This window comes from Macaca fascicularis, chromosome 9 (genome assembly GCF_037993035.2).
Source record: "Macaca fascicularis isolate 582-1 chromosome 9, T2T-MFA8v1.1".
In the NCBI taxonomy this organism is placed as follows: Eukaryota; Metazoa; Chordata; class Mammalia; order Primates; family Cercopithecidae; genus Macaca; species Macaca fascicularis.
The window spans coordinates 55,993,766-56,018,832 of NC_088383.1; the positions used below are offsets into that span (position 1 = coordinate 55,993,766).

Here is a 25,067-nt window from a genome sequence, read left to right on the forward strand (position 1 = left end):
TATATTTTCCCACATGTCTGCTTCAAGGCTGAATCCTAATGGTCGTATATGTAGGTAAATTATTCTTTTTACAGCAACTTCTGGGAGGTGGTACGTGGTGGAGTATAAAAGACAAGGGGTGTAGTGAGGGTAAAGTGTAAGTACTTTGCTCTTGAGCCTTGACTATATTGGACTTGGGATCTTGGAAATCTTGGGGATAAACAGTGGATTAAATCCATAAATTAATAAAGTGTTGATTATACAACAGGTAGAACTATGAGTCACTTTTGGAGGGATAGTCTCCTGTTTTTTTTTTTTTTTAAAAAAAAAGGCCTTAAAGGCTTTATATAAAGCCTTTTTTATTATAACAAATAAATACATATTTTGTTTTTTTTAAATGAAACAATCTGCACACATACAACTCCACTCTGAAGAGAGGCAGTTATTTACATAATTATAGGAATTTCTGCATAATTATGTAAATAATTGCCTTTCTTCAGAGTGGAGTTGTATATATGCAGATTGTTTCATTTTAAGAAAAGAAATATTTATTTATGTGATTAACTGAAGTTCTGGGTGCTTAAAAATGATTAAAATACACAGATCTACTATCTGTCTTCATGAAGTTTAAACATCTTATAAGAAATTCAAGTAATAAAGACTATACCATTTATTATTTAACTGTAACTGTAGTGGGTAGTAAGAAGAGAAAGCCCAGTGCGTTGGCTTTCTGTAGTAAAAAACCCAACTTGTGGTTAGGAAACACCATTATTTATCATATTTAAATTAATCAAGTTGTATCCAGTAACAGGTTTCCTGTTATCCACTCATGTCTTCCAACTTCTGAAGTAGTGTTTAAATTACAAGGGAGAAACCTAGACACCATATTTTCTAGGCTCTCAGGACACTAGAGCTCCAGGTGAAATTATGCTAAATGAGGGCATGAGTGTAAGATGTGGATGGCATAGTGAAGAGGTTTGGAGCGTTTTTCTGGTGACCTCCTGTTTAGGTTTGACAAGCATCTAAAATCATTGTTAGCAACTTTCCCATAATTATTGCATTTTCGGCCTTTATGAAAATAGCAGCATTCTTTTCCTTTCTTTGCCTATGCACACCATCTAGTCATGAGATAAGTCTCCTTCTTAGTCCCTATATTAAACCCATGACATATATAGATTGGGATCTTTTTCTGACCTCTTCCTGTCTGATACATTCTTCAACTCTAAGATGAGTTCATATTCATCTTCTGAAGCTCTTGGGAAATGGGAATTTCTTTTCATATTAGATATTGGTAGAGACCCATCATTTAATGAACATCTACCTGCCAGGAAATGTACAAGTCACTTAGATACATTATTCATGTAACTCACACAAATGTATCAACAACATGACAAAATGTCTGTATGAAATAATAATTATTATATCCCTTATATGGGAACAGATCCAGAGAGGAAGATACACTAGCATGTGTAAATAGAGGATCCAAGAATTAAATATTCTTCTGTCGGACTGACTACAAGCTCTTTCTTTTTCATAAAATGCTATCTTCTCTCCTGCTTCTAATTTTCTTATCAAAAATTGTCATCTATTGTTGTTGGGTCTATGGATAGGTAGTGACTCCTTGGTTTCTATTTTGTTCTAGTGGATTACTGTCTTCTTCATTTTTGTTCTAGTGTTTATTGAGAGTCCTAATTAATTAACCTGGTTGCTCTGACTTCCATCAGCTCACCATTGTCTCTTCTTCCAGCCCATAATTTCTGTAACAGAGCTCTAGGCTATGCTAAAGTTCTGCTATATGCTGCCAGCCTCTCTAGACCCAAGTGCCTCTTGTCGGCCAAGTTTACATGCACGTGTTTAAAATCTTCTTATTGGATCTATATACAAAGTCTTCACATGTCTTCCTCCTTAAATAGTATTGTGAGAAGAAAGAAAATCATCGTTCTTTTTAAAACTAATTCAGGATGTCTAGGTAATACAACAACAAGAAGTGGGGGGAATATCTACCTGGTATTTCTGTCCCTCATTATCATTCTCATTCATTATAAAATCGGTATCTGAAAAAAATCTTGCTGTAAAAACAAAAACAAATGTATAGAGTATAAAGAAAAAGTTTGCTTCACATCATAAACATTACCCATCCCATTGCTGAAGGGAAGATTATACACTACATGATTCCAGGGAACAGCACTCACATAGACTATAGTGTGCATGGCACATGCAGGAGACCCCATAGTACTTCCCACTTTGTCCTCTTTGTAGACATGCTCACAGATGATCCATGCTCCCTGACCTGGAGTAGCCAAATAAAGAGTAGCATCGATTTATTATCATTCTTTCCAGACCATTTTCTAGGTATTCCCATCATATGTTCCTTCAAATATAAGGATTTTATTCTGTACATCACATCTCACTTACACATTTTTTTTCTGAAATCTGAAATCTGAGTATTTTAATTTTATACAGTTTCAACTGTGAGAAGTACCTGACAGACTGACCTAATTGACCTAACTCTCTCTAAGCTAAAACACTCATAAACTAGCACAGAAGCTTGTCATATCATTACACATTTATCCATTTCTCTAAATTACTTATCTATTGTTTCCTGAAACATCTATTAATCTTGCAGTTATTTGAGATGACTGTGAGCTTACTATTTGCCAGTGATGGCATGAGCACCTTGGTTTAGTCTAGTGCCTGGCATTTATTTTCCTAAACTCTGGCAGCAAGTTTAGGTCTAAGCATATTTTTTATCAGAACAATCATCCATCTTTAACTACATGTGAGGAAAGCACTTTCTTATATTGTATTACACATTTTTATATGGCCACAGAAATCTTTACTTAATCTGACAAAATTAAGATAGATTTCTTTCTCCTAAGGTCAAGGAAAGAATCATTCTGTACTGTTTCCATGGAGCTGTTTCTCCTTTTCTCAATTGCCAATTGTCTACTGTGTGTCCTGGGTTCCATTTTTCATATGTCATGAGGATTCTCACCCCAGCATTCTGCTCCTTTGAGTCAAAGCCCTTGACTTTTCACTTCTCAATTGTTTTGTTTGTAGTTTTTTTGCTTTTCTTTATTTTTCTTACTCCATAAATGCTATGAAAGTGTATGTAAAAATTTACCCATCTTTTATTTTATATTTATCACACTTTATTCATACATCAAACCATACAGGAAACGAATATAAGCAGATCTTTCTTAGTAGGAGGTGGAAGTAAAATTTTGTTTAGAATAAAAACAGAAAAAAAAGAGAATCTAATTTCATATCACCAGTTTGCCCCTGAATGCCCAATAAGTTTCCACTTATGAGCTTGCTCCTGTACACAATGCAAGGGCTTTTAAAAAATTGTCTAAATGATAGTGGTTAAGGACGTACTTTAGGCTAGGTTACTTTAAAAAAAAATATATCATAATTTCTGCCATCAAAAGTGAATTTGATGTATCATAATGGTTCAAGTTGAGTAGGGTTAAGGATTCTTCTCATTCTATGGTTTCCTTATAAACACACTTTCTAATAAATGCCTAATTTTGTTCCGTGAAATTAAACCATTAGATATTGCTGAATGTCTGTATGTTTCTTACTTTTCTAGAATCTCATTCTTAATTATATTCTTATATTTTTCCTTCACCAGTCTTAAAACCCGTGCAGCTGGTGTCTATTATTTACATTCTGTGATATATTTTATTTGACTTTGTGTTTTTAGTCTTTTCACAGAAATCCTCTTATTGTGATCTTTTTTCCAAAAGCACTCATTTCATATCTCTTTTCCACACCTATCTTCATTAGCAGGTTGCATTTCAGTTTCTTCAGTGCTTTTTTAGGTAATATATTTTACTACATCTGCCTTCACAACACTATATATGCTCTGATGATCAGGTCTCCCTCTTTTTTTTTTTTTTTTTTTTAATTCTCATCCCCTTTGGGAGCCACGACAAAGTAGAAGGCAGATTTTTTCTCACCTGGCTTAAAAGTGAAAACGCTTTGTACATTTCTCCTCTGATGCTTCTTAGGCCCAGCATTTCCAAAAACAAACTAATACACAAAACATTAGTTGTAATGATACTTCAAAAGGTTCAAATACTAGTTTTTGGCTGCTTTCTGTCCATATTTTTCTTCTAGAGAAATTTTCTGTTATGAAGTGTTGAACTATTCATTATATGTTAATATTTTCCAAATAAAGTTTCCAAGCTGATATTTAACTACATTCTCTTATATTCAAACATATTCAGAACTATTTTCTGTTGTGTCTCTAGATCAATATTTATAAAACTAGATTGTTCGTATAATTTTTTTTCCTCTGCTAACTTTCAAGATCATATCAAAAAGTACCACTGTTGATTCCGTTTTTTTATGTTTCATTATTTGAAACAATATTGACATTTTTCCTCTTCTTTATCATTTCCTGTTATCTCATCTTTGTGTCTTCCCACTAGTGGCTTTTCTTTTGAATTATTTATTTTTTAATTGACAAATAAATTGTATATATTTAAGGTGTACCACATGATGTCTTAAAGTATACATACGTTGTGGAACGGCTAAGTCAAGTTAAACATACGCATTATATGCATTACCTTGTAATCAGACCCCTTGAGATTTCAATACCTCAGCATTTTTAGTAATTGAGATAACGAAAATTCGAATTAGGCCCTTGCTTGCTTGCACAAAAGCCAACATCCCTTGTTCTCACAATACAATTGCAAACCGTTGATTTACTATTTCTTTGTGAACCAGGAGAAGATAACTTCAAGGTAACAAAAAACATTTGCAAAAGGAATGAATGCCTATAAGGATGTTGCAACTAACTGCTGAGGCCCAGAAGTCTGGTTGCTCAGGATGTTATCAGAGATTAAAGAAACACGGACTTTCCCCTTGGTTCCCTAAAACTCCCCCTCTCTTACTCTCTAGCTGCAAAAACACCTCTCTGCTTTGTCTTTTTTTTTTTTTTTTTTGAGACGGTGTCTCTCTCTGTTGCCCAGGCTGGAGCACGGTGGCACGATCTCTGCTCACTGCAAGCTCTGCCTCCCGGGTTCACACCATTCTCCTGCCTCAGCCTTCCGAGTAGCTGGGACTACAGGTACCCACCACCACCCCCGGCTAATTTTTTGTATTTTTAGTAGAGATGAGGTTCCCCGTGTTAGCCAGGATGGTCTCGATCTCCTGACCTCATGATCCGACTGCCTTGGCCTCCCAAATTGCTGGGATTACAGGCGTGAGCCACCACGCCCGGCCCCCTCTGCTTTGTCTTATTGTTAAGACACATCTGAGAGATCTTGCGGCGTTCTCACCTTGGCAAAATGGAATAAACTTTTATCTATCCCCAAGCATTGATGTGTCAGTGTTTGGTTTCAAGTGAGCATCCGGTACATGAGCCCGAATTTGGGCCTCTACAACATCTTCACCTACTTACTATTTGTGTGTGTGTGGTGAGAATACTTAAAATCTACTCTATTGCCAATGTTCAAATATAAATGTATTGTTATTCACTGTAGTCACCATGATGTGCAATCAATTTTTCGAATTTACTCCTCCTGGCTAACTGGAATTTTGTGTCTTTTGACCAACATTTCTGCAATTTCCCCATGCCCTAGCTTCTGATGACTACTAATTAACTCTGTTTCTATGAGTTTTACTTATCTAAACTCTACGTATAAGTGAGACTATGTCATACTTGTTTTTAAGTGCCTGGCTTACTTCACTTGTCTCCCAGGTTCATCCGTGTTGTTGCGCATGACAGGATTTCTTCCCTTTTTAAGGCCCATTAACCTTTTATAGATCTGTTACTGAGGCAATCCAAACTTATTGGACAATTACATGTTATTTGAATAAATTGAAACATAACAGCTTATGAAGGGTCAAATGGCAGTAATAGCCTAAGAAATAGGTTTAGAATATTATTTCTTAGCATAAGGGATAATATTAGTCAGAGTCTTCTAGGCTTGAATTCCTGGCTACTTAGATTTTATCAAGTAAATTGTAAAAGGATAGTCAATCACTTTTTCACATGAATTTCTGTATGAATTTTGATTTGACAAGAAAGATTGTGAAAACAAAACTACGATTATCCTGAACTACCTAATGTGGAAAGAAATGTCCTTAAATAAAACCTTGAGAAAGCAGATTATTCAATTTTTTTCCTACAGATATCCCATATATTGTAACTAATTATAATATTTAATTGAATACAAAATCTTTCTTCTTAAGAAAAGATTTTATTCAGTTTTAGAACGTTAAAGTTTCTCCACTCTGATATATACAGAACTTCTCTAACCTTTAAAAATACTGCTTCAGTTATTACTCATGATAATTGGGCCACATACATAATTAAAACAAATCATTTATTATTTCCCCTTGTAAAAGTGGCATCTGGTTCTCCAACTTAACTTCAAACTGCAATTTTAAACAAATAATAAAGTGTTTTGAAACATTAATGTGGTTAATTGTCTTATCTACTGTCTATGTTCATCAGGAGCTGTGACATGCCCAAAGGAAGGTAATCAGACGAAGGAAGATAAGAAGCTAAATTCTAGAGAATCCATTAGTCATTCCTTAGATGACTGATCATTTTATTATTTTCCTAAGTAAGCTGAGGTTGACAATATCATGAATCATTTACACGTCAGTATTCAAACATTCCATTTTTAAATTGGGAGGGGGTATGTTTTAGAATAGAATAATGAAATTCCCTCCATCTCCTCCAGTGTACATCATTAAGAAGAACCTAATGGAAACATAAGGTTCTAAGGTTCTTGCTGGAAACAATAAGCAGAACTGCAGGAATTTTCTTATGGAAAACATTAAAAAAAGGAAATTCTAGCAATAGAATTCATTGTTAAAACTGTAAGTTACAACAATATTGTCTCTGCATGCTGACTGTAATCCTCTGTAATCTTCAAAGGCAAACAGGAACAGTAATAATCTTTTCATGTACTCCTAACTTCCTTCTCTGAAAGGCTAGAAAATGTCTTATATGTAGCGCTCATACTGTCATTCAATCAAACCCAGTTTCTATTTTTCTTCAACTTGTAGATGAATGGATGCTTAGCCTTCCTGGCACAATGTGAATTTCTTAAGTGTCTGTAGACTACATCTCCTATTTTTACTTCTCGAAGTTGCTCTCAAGCTGTGATAAAGAGTTTCACTCTATTGGTACTGTTAACTGTCAATCACTCTGAAGATCTCCTCCTCCCCTTTTTTCTTTTTCCCCACATTTAGGCAAGCGATAAGAAAACTCAGAGTCTCTCCTTTGGCTATGGCAGGAAAGTTCAAACCATTGAAATCCTGACCTACTGGGGCTGACGGTAAGGGACTCAGTTGGGCCCAACCCTTTACCCCATTAAATACTGGAACTCCACTTCTTCCTTAGGTTTCACTTCTCACTGAACCTGAGCCTCTTTTGTTGTGGATTATCTTGCCCTTTAGTAGGTAATAATACCATGTAAGTAATAAATTCATTTCATGTCCATTGTTTCCTTTCAGTCTTGATATCCATAAATTACTAGGGTCTGGGGTGGTGTAGAGTTGCCTAGTATTCACCAAATAAAGTAAAAACAACACACACACACTGAGTGAAAAATCTAGAGAAACATTCCCATATTGCCACACACAGTTTTCTTGCTTTCTGCTGGTAAATATACCTTTCTCTATCCACGAGTTCAATTGACAACGTTGGATAGAAAATATTCATAAGGAAAAATGGATGGCTGCATGAAAGGAGAGTGCTCTACCTGACTTTATTCACTAATCAGAATATGCCTTAAAGCTGGGTGGCAAAAACTGAGCTGTGGGTTTTGAGGAAGATTCCAATAACAAGAAAAATGTACAAACATTTTTATTGTTGTTTATCCCTAAGCAATACAGCATAACAACTATTTATACAGCATTTACATTGTATTAAGTGTTACGAGTAATCTAAAAAGGATTTAAAATATGTGAGAGAATATAAGTAGGTTATATGCAAATACTAGGCCATTTTATTAAGGGACTTGAGCATCTGCATTTTGGTATCTGTTGAAGGATGGGAGGTGGGGCGGCAGGTCCTGGAATCCATCCCTTATGGATACGGAGAGACAAACGTACATAGAAGCTACAAAAATAAATTACTTATTTCACCTCTTGCTGTTGACTTCAGGAAAACTATGCACTGTATCATCAGTATAGAGAGTTCTTGAAAAGCCTAGATCCTCCCAAGGTTTGAATAGGTGTTGAAAAAAGGGAGATGCGGTGATAGCTCAAATAGAGAAAAGACAAGAAAACCTCTAGGGAAAATCATTTCCACTTTCAGAAGCAAGTTTGAAGTGGCAGATGACTATTCCTTTTTCTACTGAAAATGTTTTCTTGGCTTCCTGTCAAGTAATGGGACTTGCAAAAGGCATTGAAGATTGGACCAACTAATGAAATGGAATCAGGACATGGTATCATAAAATAAGTGTTTTTTGTAAATTATAGTTTCTTACTTTTTTTATTTTTTAACTTATTTATATTTCAAATAAGGTTTGTCGTTTAGATAAACTTTTTATTTTGTCCCATATATCATTCCTACAGCTTCTTGGATTTAATAGGATAATAAAATTTCTAAAGCAGATTGGTCTATGGCTTCCTTAAATTAACCCTGCCTCTTCTCTTACCAAAGTTACTAAAGACAAATATAAATAATCATGACCAACATATAAAGACATAAATGAGATTTACAGAGAATAACTTTGCTCAGTTATATAGGATTACCCATAAACAAAGGGAATTTACTAGCTTCAGTTGAAAAAATAAAATCCCATGGCATCTATCATATTTACTTCTGTCATCTCCACATTCAAAGGAAAACAAACACAGATTATCCATATATTTAATCACTTTTTATTTTACAAATGCTCTGTAAACAAAATGCTTCTCAGACCTATTCAATACAATTAAAACATAATAACATAGCTTTACCAAAAGGTGTATTCCAAAGTTATCAGTGAGATTCATTGACTGATAAAGAAAGATGAGCAATTTAATGTGAATGTTTCCTTTAGTGAATATACAGAATTCTCTCAAAGTTAAATGATTCAAAACATACCTAAATTCACCTAACTCAAAAATGTAGAATTCTTATACTCAATATCTGTACATTCTCACATACAAAAATATAATCTAAATGTTATTTTTAACAATGTAAAATTTGTTTCTCTCTTCGTTACTGCCGAGATTCCACTGACTGTTGAAATATAAAAGAAAAATAGCACTAAATCAGGTGTGATTAAATCACTTTTTCTGTTTATCTCCAACACTGGCATTTATTGACACTTGGAAACATTTATAAACTCATACTCTTATTGCTAATATCAATTATTATGCAAATACTTGAAATTTTTACTGACTTCATAAATAATGCATGAAAGCTTATAGACTTCAACTAGTGAGCATTATCTTTTGTGGTTTATAAATACAGAATAAAGAGTAAGGTATAGTTTGGATGAGTCTGAACAACAGATGTTTCTACTTTATGAATTCTGGTCAAATCATTGGGAAAGAGTTTTATTTATACAATAAACATCTGCATTTTGGAAAATTAAACTAAAAATTATTTTATCATTTTCTCTAATAGCTTGGGACCTATATAAATCTATTAAGTTGACCTTAAATAGAACTGAAGGTGATAGTAGAGGTGTTTAAAATAAGTTTGGATAGTTTTTACGCATGTAAATCTATAACATACCTCTACCAAAATCTAATATTTAAGAAGAATTAATGGACATTACCTACGAAAAATTTGCATAATCAGTTTCAGCTTGATAAAATGTGATGGGGTATACGTATTCTTATTGAAATCCCCTCTAAAGCATAATGGAGATTTTAAACAAAATTAATGTGAATATACAATCTAAATAATATATTTGTGTCATAGAATTTTAGAGTTGGAATCTAGATATATATATAGATATATATATATCTAAAGAGAGAGAAAGACTGTTCTGTGTGTGTATACATATATACACACACCCTATACATATATACACACACTATATATGTGTGTGTGTGTGTGTGTGTGTGTGTGTGTGTGTAGTGAGAGAGAGAGGGAGACTGTTCTGTTGATTTTAAATAGAATGGAAACATCACAACTCAGGATAATTTGCTTGTCAAATCATACACAGAACTACTGTTCTGCCAGGCAATTGTTGATCTTAATCTGTTGTTTTCACCATATGGGGTCTCTATATAGATTAATCTCCACATTTTTGGTCTAAATGTAGAAGACTCTATCCAGCTCTCACTTATGTGTATGAATTCAGCCTAATTTGTCTGGAAATCATCATCATCATCTTCATTATCAATAGTAGTATTCAAATTTGACAAATGCTCTCTATTTTCTAAGTCTTGGGCAAAAAGGGTCGTTCTTAAATCTGAACAGAAATCTCATGACATAGGTACGATGATTCTTCCTGCCTAATAGATACAGAAACAGATACCAAAGTAGCTCACTCAAGATTATATGACTCATAAGTGGCAAAGCTGGTTTCTGAACTCTCATCTGACTTAATACAAACCCCAGAATACAAATATTATTTCAAATAATAATATTGTTTTAAATATTTTAAATAATTTGTATTTTGAATAATTTGATTAAAGACCAAACACCTTGCCTTGTTTTCTAGAATAAATGCAAGCTACCAGCTCCTTGCACTAGCCTAGACCAGTCTTGTAACTGAAATCCACTGGATTCAAAATCTATTCCTAGTACTTAACCTTCTTCTGAAAATTCCCTCATCTGTAAATTTGAGGATGCTGATAGTTGCAAAGATGCCAGGGAAGTTTATAATCATTACTGAACTAATCCTTTTGAAAATATAAAGCAGAATTAAATGTTAATATTACTACTCTTTTTAATTAAAGTGGGAAACACGTCCAAAAAGTCTGTAACTAAGTTCATTATTCTCATTTATGCAGCTAAACTTAAGTCCTACCAAATGTATGTTTTAAGTTGATTAAAAATATGGTAGGCTACATTTATAAATACCCATTATTAACATGCTATACTGGTAAATATATTTTTGCTCTTATGACTAGAGAGTGTTGTACTTTAGTCAAAAAAAAAACTCAATAATTATCTACTCTCCTATTTTTATTTGCAATAGATATGTATTTATTCATGCACTTGGATTCTTATTGAATGAAGGATGTTATGTCACTTGCATTGAGTACATAGGCATCCCTTTGACAAATAAAATCAGAATCTAAACTACAGAACCAGGTTAAAGTGGGTACAGAAGTACAATTTTAGTAAAGGCCAAAGTTTTGCTAGTGTTTCACTTAAAATTTATTTTTAAGCTTTCTGAATGTTCTCTTAAAGAAAAAGACTTAATTATGTACATATCTTTTTTGTATTGTTAACAGGGAAGAAACATACTAATATGAATGGCATTACCTACATTATATATGTTATACAAGAAAATTATATATTCAAGATAAACATTTTTATAATCACAATACTTCAATATAAATGTGTTCAATATAGTAAAGATGCAGGTTGTATAATTATTTGTCAAGCAAATTCTTCTCAGTTATGTTTGAATTCTATTTAAAATCAATATTAATGTTGACATATTCATATTTAAGGCTTTTTAATTATTTAAATTGGTTCGAATTTGCTGTGTTCAGTATTATTAGTAGTAAAAGTAGGCTCTGGTAGTGAAAATATATATTTTTAGCTCCCTTCTGTAAGTCTTTCCATTAAATGCTATAGTCTCACATTTTTACATGCCTCTCAGCACCTCACTGTTCTTGTTGCCTATAATATTTTATTAGTTTAATCCTTCTGAAATAATCCTGGTCATTCAAAACCAATACATCAAACTCTTCTAGAGTGAACAAAAGAAAAAAATATTTGTGAAGAGTAAAAGAAAAAGGAGACTTCTCAGATATAATAACTTTAAAGAATACATCTCAAAATGGTGGTTTGATATAAAGATAATTTAGATCCATCTACTTTGAAAAGATGCTTTCTTGACAGTTGAAATTTTTTACACTCTTTTAAGTGTTTTCATCAAGAATTTCTGGTTAAGAGATCATTTGTTAGCTTTCAAGTTCCTTGAGGCCTGGGTCTGAGAGAGTATCTGAACAGTGGGTGCTCAGTACAGGTTTATTGAATTGAACCAGAATAATGTCAGTCATATCAGAAAAAGAATAAGAGGGAAAAAGAAAGAAAGCAGAGCAAATGAAGAGTTTTGGTTCTGACACTTGTACAAGTGCTGAATCGACAGCATATAGCCAGGTGTCATCTAGTGTGTGAGTGAGAAGGTAGATTAATCTGGGCTGACCTTTTCTAATGGACAGAGCAACTTGGATCCTCTATTTTAAAGCACTTAAAACTGTGATGTAGGAAGGTGTTGTTGTATTTATTGGTCTTGACTTGTCATAGGCTTCTGGCACCTTATTAGCAAATGCAAACCTGGGGCTACATTTTTGGACTATCTGGTAGATATTTACAGCAAAGACAGCAATAAAGAATTCCGGAGAAGTTGTTGCTGGCAACTAAGACTCTTTTACTTATCCGAATGGTACCAGAATATTGTTACTGTTCGAAGCTGACATTAATTCAAGGCTACCAAGTATTATAGATGGCTTGCCAAAATACAAAAGGGATGGTGGTTTGTATAAAAACAAAAATGAAACAAGTAAAAATACACACATACATAAAGAAAGCCTGCACAAATGCAAGAAGACCGTGAGATGGTGTGTCTTAGTTCTGGTATGACTATAAGTTTAATGTCAGTTTATAATTGTCTTAAGATGGGAGTCATAATGATCACGTGCCATGTGAGAACATTTGAGGCAGATCAAAGAAGAGAAAAAGGATAGAAACTCTAGTATTACCAAACCGTTGCTCTGTTATCATTTCTGGAAAAAAAAAAATTGTAAAGCTAAGAAAAACTGGGGCATTTTGAAGAAAATGAAGTCAAAAAGGTGAATATAAAACTTTGCTCTAGCAACATCCTGAAAAACTGTTAGAAATAAAGGAATAGGCAGGGTGTGGCGCCTCACACCTATAATCCCAGCAATTTGGGAGGCCAAAGTGGGCGGATCACCTGAGGTTGGGTGTTCGAGACCAGCTTGACCAACATGGAGAAACCCCGTCTCTACTAAAAATACAAAATTAGCCGGGCATGGTGCCGCATGCCTGTAATCCCAGCTACTCGGGAGACCTAGGCAGGAGAATCACTTGAACCTAGGAGGTAGAGGTTGCGGTGAGCCGTGATCACGCCATCGCACTCCAGCCTGGGTGACAAAAGCAAAACTCCACCTCAAAAAAAAAAAAAAAGTAAAGGATTAAAGTTACAAAATCTCACAAACAGGTTCCATTGCCTTAACTCATCTAGCAACTATATAAAAACATTTACTTTTCCATTAAAAACACAGGAGATAGTTTTCTTTTTAGCAATTTACTTGTTTGGCACTCTACATACATTGCTTCATAAAATATTTAAGGTTATGATAGGCAGTCCTGGTGTGGTGGCTCACACCTGTCATCCCAGCTCCTGAGTCCAGAAGTTTGACAACATCTTGCACAACATGGTAATACCCCATCTCTACCAAAACTACAAAAAAAATTAGCCAAGCATAATGGTGTGCACCAATAATCCAAGTTACTGAAGTAGGAGGCTTGCTTGAACCCAGGAGACGGAGGCTGCAGTGAGTTGAAATCATGCCACCGCACTCCAGCCTCGGTAACAGAGTGAGACTCTCTCTCATAAATAAATAAACAAATAAAGTTATGATAGGCAGAACTTTTTCAGCATAAAAAAATGGCAAGTGGTCATCATACACATTTTTCAGTAAAGAAAAAAGCAAGGGTTCAATAATTAAACACAATTAATTAAAATCCAAGATTTAAAGGAATATCCTATTTGACCAACTTTTCCTCTCTTATTCTGTGAACATTTCACCTGAGGATGTCTGAGTATCAGGGGCAGAGTAAAGAGGAATAGGTAGGAAAAGCTGGATAGGAGTAGGATATTTAGCTTTCATTTGACACACAGCCATCAAACTGAACTGTGTGTCCTTTTCCATTGTAAATAGTCACATAATACATAACCAAAAAATTTTTAAAAAGCAATGCATGTATATTTTGAGTTTACATATTGAGTTCTTTGAATAATCATAGATTATTAAATACTAAGATGATATACTCTATTAGATGTGTAATACACATGTTATACATTTATGACATACATATGTATAGATGCTACACTTGTTTCATAGACATTGAGTTCTATACATGTAAATTAAAGTGATTCGGATTTTCAAGATCTCACTGAAAGAATACCTCTTAGAGTGAAAATCATAAATGAATATACATAAAGTATTTCTAGTAGAAAAATGAATTCCCCTGTCTAGACACAGTCATAAGAAAAAATAAAAGGAGGAAGATACCTGTAGAGATTTCTTATTGCACTGGGTATCTTTCATTTGCCCCTGCAAGGCCAATCCCTATTCTCAAACCTGCTCTGTGCACCTAGGAGGCTGAAATACACAATGTACTACTTCCAGGGCTCCCTTACTGCCTGATGTCAGTTGAGTTCAGCCAATAAAAAGCAGGAGCAAGTGACTGGAGGAAGAGAGAAGAGCAAGGACTGCAAGAAGAGAGAAGGGTGCGGCAAGTAGTTACATTCCTGGCTCCCTCCCCCTTCTAGGAGTGCTGGCATTAACTATTTCTTTGACCAAAAGTCACAGATCCAGCCAGGCAGCCCTGTCCTCACAAGCCTCTCTGTCTATAGATTTTAGTAAATTATTTACCTGTCCCCTACAGGACTAGGAATGCTACCAGGGCCCCTTTATTACTAACTGAGAGGTTCTAGACTATCCTTGTGTGGCTTCCCTGTGGGGTGCCCAAATCTTTATTCCATGTTTCTCAAGTTACCACATCAGTTATCTTTTGGAAACCTGAATGTACACCTAAAATATCTAGAAATTTGAGACCTTTGTTTTCTTGTTTTTTTAACTATTAAATCTTCACTTGTATAAAAACCGAAATTAGTCCAACTACTTTTTGCCCATTTATGATGATAAAAATTGAAACAAAAACTCTCAACCTATTTTGTAAGACTTCTATTATAACATTCTTAAATTCAGTTCATATTGTTCCACAGAGTTATGTAACATTTAAGCTCAAGGTGGGGACACAAAATATGATAGTGAATTTTACCTTTTCTTAGGAAATGATCACAATTTCATTGAAAGTACAGGATAAAGTGAATAGCCCCTTAACAACTTGTGTACTTTATTGCCTTAAATAGAAAGTTCAAATATTTCCATTTTTTAAACCTCTAGAATGTTATCCAGACATTTAAAATATTGATATTTAAGTTTACATTAAAGGACATCATACTCTGAAAACAGGCCGGCTTTAGATATAGTTTGATTGATTGTGGGGGTACTTACGGACAAATGTCTTTACCAAATACTAGTTTTTTGTATTTTAAAAAAAAATCAGCAAGACAGAATTTTAAAAATCTTAATTTACAATACATTGTAAACTGCAGACTGCAACTGCCACATCTATCATAGACCAGCACAGGTAAAAATCTTTTTTCCGATGTCTATAAGACTTTGTATCTTCCTTTATTTGTTGGTTGGTATGAATTTTGCAGCCGGATCAGCTCTTCTTTTATGAGCCTGGTGATTTCTGCCTTTGCTTTCTGCACAGCCAGTTCATTGGCACTTTCAATTGCCAAGTAAATCTTCCACTCGCCTTCCTTGGGTTCTTTACCAGGAGGGAAGTATGTTCCTCTGATTGTAATTGTGGCTTCAGAGTATTCACTGATCCTCTGCAGAGCTTCCTTAGAGGTAACTTTCCACCTAGCAGTCTGTGGGAAGTCACTGATCTCTAATTCTTCTTCATATCTCTTAAAAGATTCGTTCTGTCCACCATCCTGTCTCTCTTCTTCTTGTTTCTCTAAAGGCACATAATTGAGCTTGGCATTGATCTTTTCGGCAAGTTGTTCTGCAATGGTTTTTGCAGAAACAGTGGGAGCCAGAATGTGCCACCTCTAAGAATTGCATTGATGGCCTGTTGCATCACATCTACCTGAGACTCGATGCCCAAATTCTTCTGGGCGTTGATTCTGAGAGCCAATCTCTTATCAATTTGTAATTTCTCAGCATTTCCTGCAGTTGGAGCAGGAACACTTGATGTTCCAGGAGCAGCCATATCCTTTACTCTCTTCTTTGAATTAAACATGCTTTCAGTTTGCTCATCAATGTCAACTGCAGCATCCTCATCATCTGAATCTTGCAGACCAAGAGCTGCTTTTTGTAACTTCTTCCTCTCATTAGCCAAAGCTTGTTCTGTTTCATCAAACTTGAATCCCTTACCAGAGAACCAACTACTCTTTTTAATTATTTTCCCCTCAGTTTTCTGTTGATCTTTGAAATCACTCCACAGTTTCTCTAAATCAGGAGGTACTGCGGTCCCTGACAATTCAAGAGCTTTAATTATGTCACCAGCATAGCGAGCTTGATCTTCTGTGATAAAAGTATAAGCATAACCCTTGTTGCCTGCTCTTCCAGTCCACCCTGCTCTGTGTACATAATCCTCATAATGGTTGGGGCAGCTATAATTTACTACAAGAATCAGATGTTTCACATCTAGACCTCGGGCAGCAACAGAGGTAGCCACAAGTTTGCAGGTCCCATTCTTAAAGTCATTTATGATGCTATCTCTGTCATATTGATCAATGCCTCCATGAAGAGACATGCAAGGATAAGATGCTCTCATTAAATCCTTAAGAAGACCATCAGCATGTCCCTGCTTATCCACAAATATAATGACAGATCCTGACTCTTGATAATGGCCTAGAAGCTCAAGTAACTTCAAGAATTTCTTTTCTTCTTCAATCACAGTCACTTGTTGCTCCACATCCGAGCAAACCACACTCCTGCCTCCAACTTGTACTTCAATAGGTTTACTCAGGATCCTGCTAGTCAAAGCCTCCATAGCTCTGGGGAAAGTAGCTGAAAACATAACCGTCTGTCGATCAGGATGAACATTATCCACGATGCGCATGACCTGGGGTTCAAAACCCATGTCAAACATTCTGTCTGCTTCATCTAAAACAACATATGTCAGTCTTCGAAGATTTGTGACCCGACCACTGTTAGCTGCTAACATGTCAATCACTCGACCAGGTGTGCAAACAGTAATTTCAGCACCTCTTTTCAGCTCAGCAATCTGTTCACTGATTCCTGTTCCTCCATAAACACAGACCACTCTAAGTCCCAAAGTCTTGGAAAACTTCTTACACTCTTTAGTAATCTGTAAAGCCAGTTCTCGAGTTGGAGTCATGATGACAGCTACTGGCCCCTCTCCTTCTTCTAATGACCTCTGACCCATGATGTGTCTAAACATGGGCAACAGAAAAGCAATGGTCTTTCCACTTCCTGTTTTGGCAATGCCAATCAAATCTCGTCCGGACATTATACCAGGAATAGCTTGGGTTTGGATGGGCGTGGGTTTTTCATAGCCATGCTTTTTGAGGGAATTTAAGATCTTCATGGAAATTCCACACTGGACCCAGGATTTAATTGGTTTGGGACAACCTTTTCCTTTAACTGTAATGCCCTCCATTTCTAATCGAAACACATTTACCTCTTCTTGAGACATTTTTGCTAGTTCTGGAACTTCGACATAGAATTTTTTCCTAAATCGCTCATATTCAATTTTTCCATGATCAACTGGTTCTAGAAGCTTTCGCTGTTTTGTTTGATACCCTGTAAGGGCTGTCTGAAGATCAACTTCTTCCTCCTCTGAAGAACACTCCATGGCATCCTGGTCATTCTCCATCAGCTCACCTTTCTTCTTATCAGAATCCACAACTGCTTTTTTGGTGGTTTGGCCGCGCTGGGATGGCCGCCGCCGGTATAGCTGTCGCTAGTGCTTAGCGCCGATATTTGCTGGGCGCTGAGGGCAGCGCAGTCTCCTTGTTTGTCCCGTTCGCCTGCGCGTGGTACTCAAGGGCACCAGCATTCTCGCGGCCGGCAGCATGGGTCGGGAGAGACCTTTGTTTTCTGGATCTTTTTCAAGAATTAGTTTAGATGCTGACTTGAGAGGAATTTAGCACAGTGTTTTTTTAAAAATACACTTAAAATAATGTCAATGTGTTATTTAATTATGTAATTTGTTGCTTTATCTAACTAGATTTGCATCTCTCATCTATACCATGCATATAAAAATATATTTGATACAAATTATAATACAAGGCATACAAAAATAATTATAATAACAACGTTTTCTAAAGAGATTTTAAAAGTGTAAGTCAAATGCCTTAATGTAATACTACTTCTAAAATGTATTCTAAAGAAATAATCTTGCGTGTGTGGTTAGATTTAACTACAGAAATATTCATTGTAACCTTTCTTTAGAAGTGAATATTGAAAACTGAAATAAATCTAAATGTCCAACTTTATAATTGCTAGTTATGGAATACTAACAAATGAAATCCAGACTTTTAACATAGCATTTAATGACCCAAATATATGTTCAAAATACATATAAAGGAAAAACTGATATGTTATTAAAGAAGATAGAATAAAATTTATTTTGAAAATGTATGCTAATAAGACAGTTCTGATATTTAGGAAAACTAAAATGTTGTTAGGTAACATTTTCAACAAAATAAAGTAAATTTTCTGTTTGCTGAGATTATAGGTGTTTTTTAACAATTTTTAATGTATGCTATACACACTGAACATGTATAATTTATATATCAAGAAAAAATCAATAAGTTCAATTTTTAAAATCAAAAATAAAAGTCAACATAATAGATCAGAGAAGATAAAGATGAATTATACTTTTTTTTTTATCTGACAAAAGAGAGTGCATGGTTTATGGAGATAATTTTTTCTCTGGTTTTAGCTCTAAGATATAAAAGGAATTTATTGTATACATCTGGAAATAAGAGGTACTGAATACCTAACGTATATTAAGACTAATTAACGTTTTAGCTTTTTTTTTTTGTACACTATAGAAGTATTGTGTGATGACTTACCTTATCAACCATTGAGCGAGCCATTTTCAAACACTGATTAAAATCGAAGCGTTACATAAGTAATTTTCACCAAAGCATTGAAAACTATTATCTAAGATTAAGAAAACACTTTTCTAGGGATCCCTGATATCTAGGGATCTAATGACCATTAGATCCACCTCGTATAATGGAATTAGGACAAGCCAAAGATCTGGATGATTGAATCATCATTTGGGGATTATTACCATCATACAGCTCAGTTTATGGCAATTTATATACATGTATTTAGTATTAACTGAAGGAAACTCATAGGAATTAGATGCCAGATATGAGGACCACACACATATCTTTTGAGTGCTTGTGACCTAAATTGAAAAGTGTGTTTTAAGAGTCTGGGATATGGAACCACCTTTTCTCTATTGTCAAATCCAACTCATTCTAGCTACTGACATAATTTGCACAATATAAATACAAATAATAATGAGCAAATTTATGTGAAAATGTTTCCAATGTACAGGTAGTTTTAACCATTCTTTTTAGAAGAAATGTGTGTAAATATCTTAATTGTTGAAATGATTAAGTCATTCACAGGTTTGTTAACAATGTTTTTCCATGTAGATAGAGTGATAATAATTTGTATTACATTTTAGAGTTGTTTGACGCAAATAAGTAAGAACCAACTCAAAATTTTATTGAGGTTAAACTCCAAGAAGATAAAAGGAAAACTAAAATCACAAAGTAAAATATAATTAAAATATTTCAACTAAGAAAAAAAGTAAAAAGTTAAGCATCTCAGACAATGTTCGAGGTTGAAGTTGGTTAATTGCAATGGAAAATTCGCTAATTACCACAAATAGTAACTGAGAGACATAAATATTATACAGGTGTGGCTGTAGGAAGCTGATATTAATCAAACACATTTGGCGTTTTCAAGGCTGCAAAAATTACAATTGTAAACACTGTCCAACTCAAACAAATGTTATGTGAATTTTAAATGGGTCTCAGTAAATTATAATGTATAAAAACAGAATTTTTACTATGGATCATAATTGTTAATGTGTTTCATAGTCAAGGTTGAAATATAAATCAATTCACTCTATTATTTGGTTTGGAAGTTTAAAAGGACAATTCACATTTCCCTTGATACACTCTACCAGTGTCACTGGACTGGTGATGTGACAAGAAACATCTTCTGTAGAACTGAATTGCAATAATATGGAGATTATAACAAAATGATATCTGTACCTAAGAATACTGACTTTAAAAACCTTCTTCAGATTGCAACATTGATCTCCAGATCTGTTGGGAACGAGCTGCCTTACTTAATGCAACAGTCTTGGCAATAGAATAATCATATATATCATCCATGGATAATTAATTTTTAATCACTGAATTTCACTGAAATATGTTGAACATAAAAATTATACAAATATAATTTTGTATGCTAAGTTTCAGATTCTTTGGAATTTTATTCTAACCATCAATCAAGACAGTATACTGTGAGAAATGTAGACCATGTAATTATAAAGTCAACATTCAGGAAGTTTATTTTTCTCTTATTTTTAATTATCTCAAAATGATTGTGATTCCTGCAGAGTATCAGTATATCTGGTAAGTGAGAATCTATTTCTTTTAAACTTCATCTGTATTAACCAGCTTTATATGACCAAAATGTCCCCCAAATTTAAAGCTTTGCACAGTAAGGCCTTATATGTACACCTGGCCTCATTTCAAAAGACTAAAGCAGTTGTTCTCAAATTCAGCTGCACATTAATATAAACTGGGAAACTGTTTAAGCTCCTGATAACAAAGCCACATGTGAGACTAATTTATGCTGAATCACTAGGCCAAGGACCCAGGTATCAGTAGTTTTTAAAACTGTAGAGGGATAACCAGGATTGAGAACCACTGCACAAAATGGTAAATGCAACTTTTATTTAAGTTAATTTTTTTAAAGAAATAATGGTTGAATTATTTCTTAAAACTATAGAGGGATAACCAGGGTTGAGAACCACTGCACAAAATGGTAAATGCAACTTTTATTTAAGTTAATTTTTTTAAAAGAAATAATGGCTGAATTGATACTGATCTTAGTACCAAGTCATGGCAATTTTTTCGGACTTAGAGAATTCATCCTGGCGTTGAGATTATTAAAGGAACCTAGAAATCCAAGTGTTTTTGTTTACATTTTTCCTGTAAATATTAAGAGTATGCTAGTGCTCATCCTTATTTATTTTGGAAAATATATTAAACATTTGAGATTGAATATCAAAAATCTCTAAAATAATGTTAGAAATACCATTCTTCTATGAAATAAGCTCAATCAAGATATGTATTATAGTGCCCATTTAAGAAAGTCTAATAATAATGCTTGCACTGCTTAAAGATTAGGTTGATAAATTAATTATTGTTAATTCTACTTGCATAATCAACAGACACCTAGAGATGGAGTCTTAAGTATAGACACAGAAGTTGAATACTTTTAAGAACTTTTACATTTACATCCTGGTTAAATCTTATACTCTAAAATTATGTTGAATGGTTGTGATTAGTACATGTGTGATTAGAACTGTCTTTCTCAGGTTATTACACCACCATACAGACACAGCAAAAATTATAGAATTAAAAATAAAGCAATAAAAATAATGTAACACTTTATTGGCTTCAGACAATTATTTTGAGATCTTAATCCTACCAAAACATTCTGCTTTTCTTAACTTGATCCTACTTTTTTTGTTTGTTCATTTTAATAAAGGATGAACCAATATCCTGAGAAATTTTCAAACAGGGCTGGGTATAACACTAAGTCCTAGATCTCACTATGTTTTAGAAAAACTGTAAAGTATTTCAAATAATCAGTGAAGTTTCAGCTCTGCACCACTGTGTCTTTGTAATATGGGGAAAATCACTTCACTTCTCTCTCTCTGTCGTTTTTGGCACATGTAAGGCAGAGAAAATAATATCTACTCCAGCTATCCCATAGGTTATTATAAAATGTAATAAGAGATAGAAAATCACTTTATAATGTTCAAGGTATTATAAAAGTAAGCCATGATTATATGTGGGATCTACAGCACTTTGTTATTTACCATTTAATGTATTTTTAATGTACGTTTTTGCCATATTTAAAAATTATAATTTTTACATTTTGATTTTTAAGTGAAAAAGAGTGATAGTATGACATTATGCCATGTTATATCTGATGCCATTATGTCAAACAAAGAAAGCATTTTAAACCGTTTGGAATATTATCAAAATAAATCTTTTAACTATGATGATACAGGCTTTTGAGGATTTAGTTTGTACAGCAAAAACAGAGGCAATAAAGACAAAAATAGATAAACAGAATTACTTAAAATTATAAAGTTTGTGCAGAGCAAAGGAAATAGGAGGATGGAGGGTGGAGAGGCAACCTACAAACTGGGAGAAAATATTTGCAAACTTTGTATCTCAATGTACTAGTGACTATCACCCTAGTAACTAGTCACGGGAGCACTGTCGTGCATTGGGTATTTTTAAATTTTCGGGATGCTGCCACCTACCATGGCAGGAGCCTGATCCCTGCGGAATCGATTGTAGCTGGACTTATCTTGAATATTCTGAACCAACATACCCAACCATAAGGTGTTCATTCATGCTCGAAGGGCATAAAAATCAATACACATTTCACACACACACGTACGTTCACGCACACGTACGTTCACGCACACGTAAGTTCACGCACACACCTACCTTCACGCACTAAAGGACTGCTTCCGATTAAAACCGCAAATCTCCCCTCCCCCCATCTCTGACTTTATTGTTAAATTAGGTGAGAGGTACTCTTGCCAACCCCCGAAAACAAGGTACTTAAATTGAACCTAGTCAGAGCCCTAAAAATCATAATTTAACCATGAACAATCCTGGCCCCTCGATTAACGGAATTTTCTAAAAAATTCTAATATTCTCCAACCAAGTAAACTCTCCTATTTATATGTTAACTAAATTTCCGTCCTAATGAGAGGTGACAACGTGTTAGCAGCCCTCACTTGGCGCCTCCTCGGGCGGCGTCCACTCTGGTCGCGCTTGAGGAGCCCTTCAGCCCGCCATGGCACTATGGAAGCCCCTTTCTGGGCTGGCTGAGGCGGAGCCGCCTCCCTCTGCTTGTGGGGAGGGTGTGGAGGGAGAAGCGTGGACGGGAACCGGGGATTTGCGCCGCGCTCACAGGCCAGCGCGAGTTCCGGCGGGCGCGGGAGCAGGCGCGGGCTCGGGCTCAGCGGGCCTCGCACTTGGAGCGGCCGGCCGGCGCCGCCGACCCAGGGCATTGAGGGACTTAGCACCCGGGCCAGCAGCTGTGGCGGTTGCGCCGGGTGCCCCAGCAGTGCCGGCTCCCCTGCACTGCACTCAAATTCTCGCCGGGCCTTAGCTGTCTCCCCACGAGGCAGCGATCCGGACCTGCAGCCCACCATGTCTGACCTCCCCCGCTGCGGTAGGCTCCCGCGGGGCCGAGACTCCCCAACTAGGGCGCCACCCCCTACTCCGTGGCGCCTGGTTCCATCGACAGCCCCAGGGCTGAGGAGTGCAGGCGCTGCTCCGGACTGGCAGGCAGCTCCGCCTGCAGCCCGGGTGCAGGATCCATTAGGTGAAGCCAGCTGGACTCCTGAGTAAGATGGGGATTTGGAGAATTTTTATATCTAGCTGGAGGATTGTATGTGCACCAATCAGCACTCCTTATCTAGCTAATCTGGTGGGGACTTGGAGAACTTTTTTGTCTAGCTAGAGGATCGTAAATGCACCAATCAGCACCCTGTCAAAACGGTCCAATCAGCGCTCTGTAAAGTGGACCAATCAGCTCTCTGTAAGATGGACCAATCAGCAGGACGTGGGTGGAGCCAGATAAGGGAATAAAAGTAGGCTGCCTGCGCCACCGACGGGAACACTCTCGGGTACCCTTTGCTGTTTTAGAGGCTTTGTTCTTTAGCTCTTTGTGATAAGTCTTGTTGCTTCTAGCTCTTTGGGTGATGCTGCCTTTAAGAGCTGTAACACTCACTGGGAAAGTCTACAGCTTCACTTCTGAAGCTAACAAGACCATGAACCCACGGGAAGGAAGAAGCTCCAGACACATCTGAATGAAGGAACAAACTCCGGACATACCATGTTTAAGAACTGTAACACTCACTGCGAGGGTCTGTGGCATCATTTTTGAAGTCAGCAAGACCAAGAGCCCACCAATTCCAGACACAGTAATACTTATGTAATACTTAAGGTATCTCTGTCTAAGAAGCGTGTATCGCAGATGTTACAGTCCTAAATCAAATGTAACTTCCACTGCAAATGGTCCCTCAGGGAAAGCGTCTGTTAATTCAACTTTTTAAAGGCCCTAAACTTCCCGAACTGTAAAGGACTGCTTTAGATTTATACCCAACAAGATCCTACCTTGAAATTCCCCTAGTATTTTAAAATACCACTCAAATGTTTCTCATCCAGTTAATGTAGCTTAATTATTTAAAGCAAGGAACTGAAAATGCCTAGATGGGTCAGCACAATCCCATAAACATAGAAGTTTGGTCCTGGCCTTTTTACGAATTCTTAGTAAAGTTACAGGTGCAAGCATCCCCGCCCCAGTGAGAATGCTCTCTAGATCACCTGGATCAGAAGGAGCAGGCATCAAGCACGCGTAAACACCGTTCAAAACACTTTGCTCAGCCACACTTCCACGGGAAACAGCAGTGATAAATTGTAAGTAATAAGTGAAAGTATAACTATACTAATATTTAGGGTTGGTAAATTTTGTGACAGCCACCATGGCCATACAATAAAACCAAGCAAATAAAACTCGGCATAAAGAGTGTTTAAGGTCTGCATTCAAAAGTTAAGCTACTTGTAAGTCGTAAAAAACTCCAGCTGAAATAAAACGATTACATTCCTTGAGGATAAGATTCATATTGTAACAATTTTATATATCCTCCACAATGTTTTGTAGATTCAATAACAAATTGAGTTAAATTTGCTTATACTCTTACAAATCATACTCTCATAACCTAATCCTCAATTCCTCTAAAACATAGAAAAAATTGCCAATATAAACAAGCAAGAAAGAAGATATTA

At 35.6% G+C, this 25,067-nt stretch overlaps 2 protein-coding genes across 2 annotated transcripts in view; both read right to left on the bottom strand.

Moving 5' to 3' along the window:
• The window catches only part of LOC102120061 (glutamate dehydrogenase 1, mitochondrial-like), a 516,922-nt gene that overhangs the window by 388,148 nt on the left and 103,707 nt on the right, over positions 1-25,067 (bottom strand). The gene's annotated exons all lie outside the window — the stretch shown is intronic.
• Positions 15,212-23,428, bottom strand: LOC102146061 (probable ATP-dependent RNA helicase DDX46). The gene is given in 5 exon segments (XM_065520022.2): positions 15,212-15,997; positions 16,000-17,884; positions 19,002-19,034; positions 22,523-22,579; positions 23,009-23,428. Coding segments are annotated over 5 exon segments (2,838 nt in total). The 3' UTR covers positions 15,212-15,554.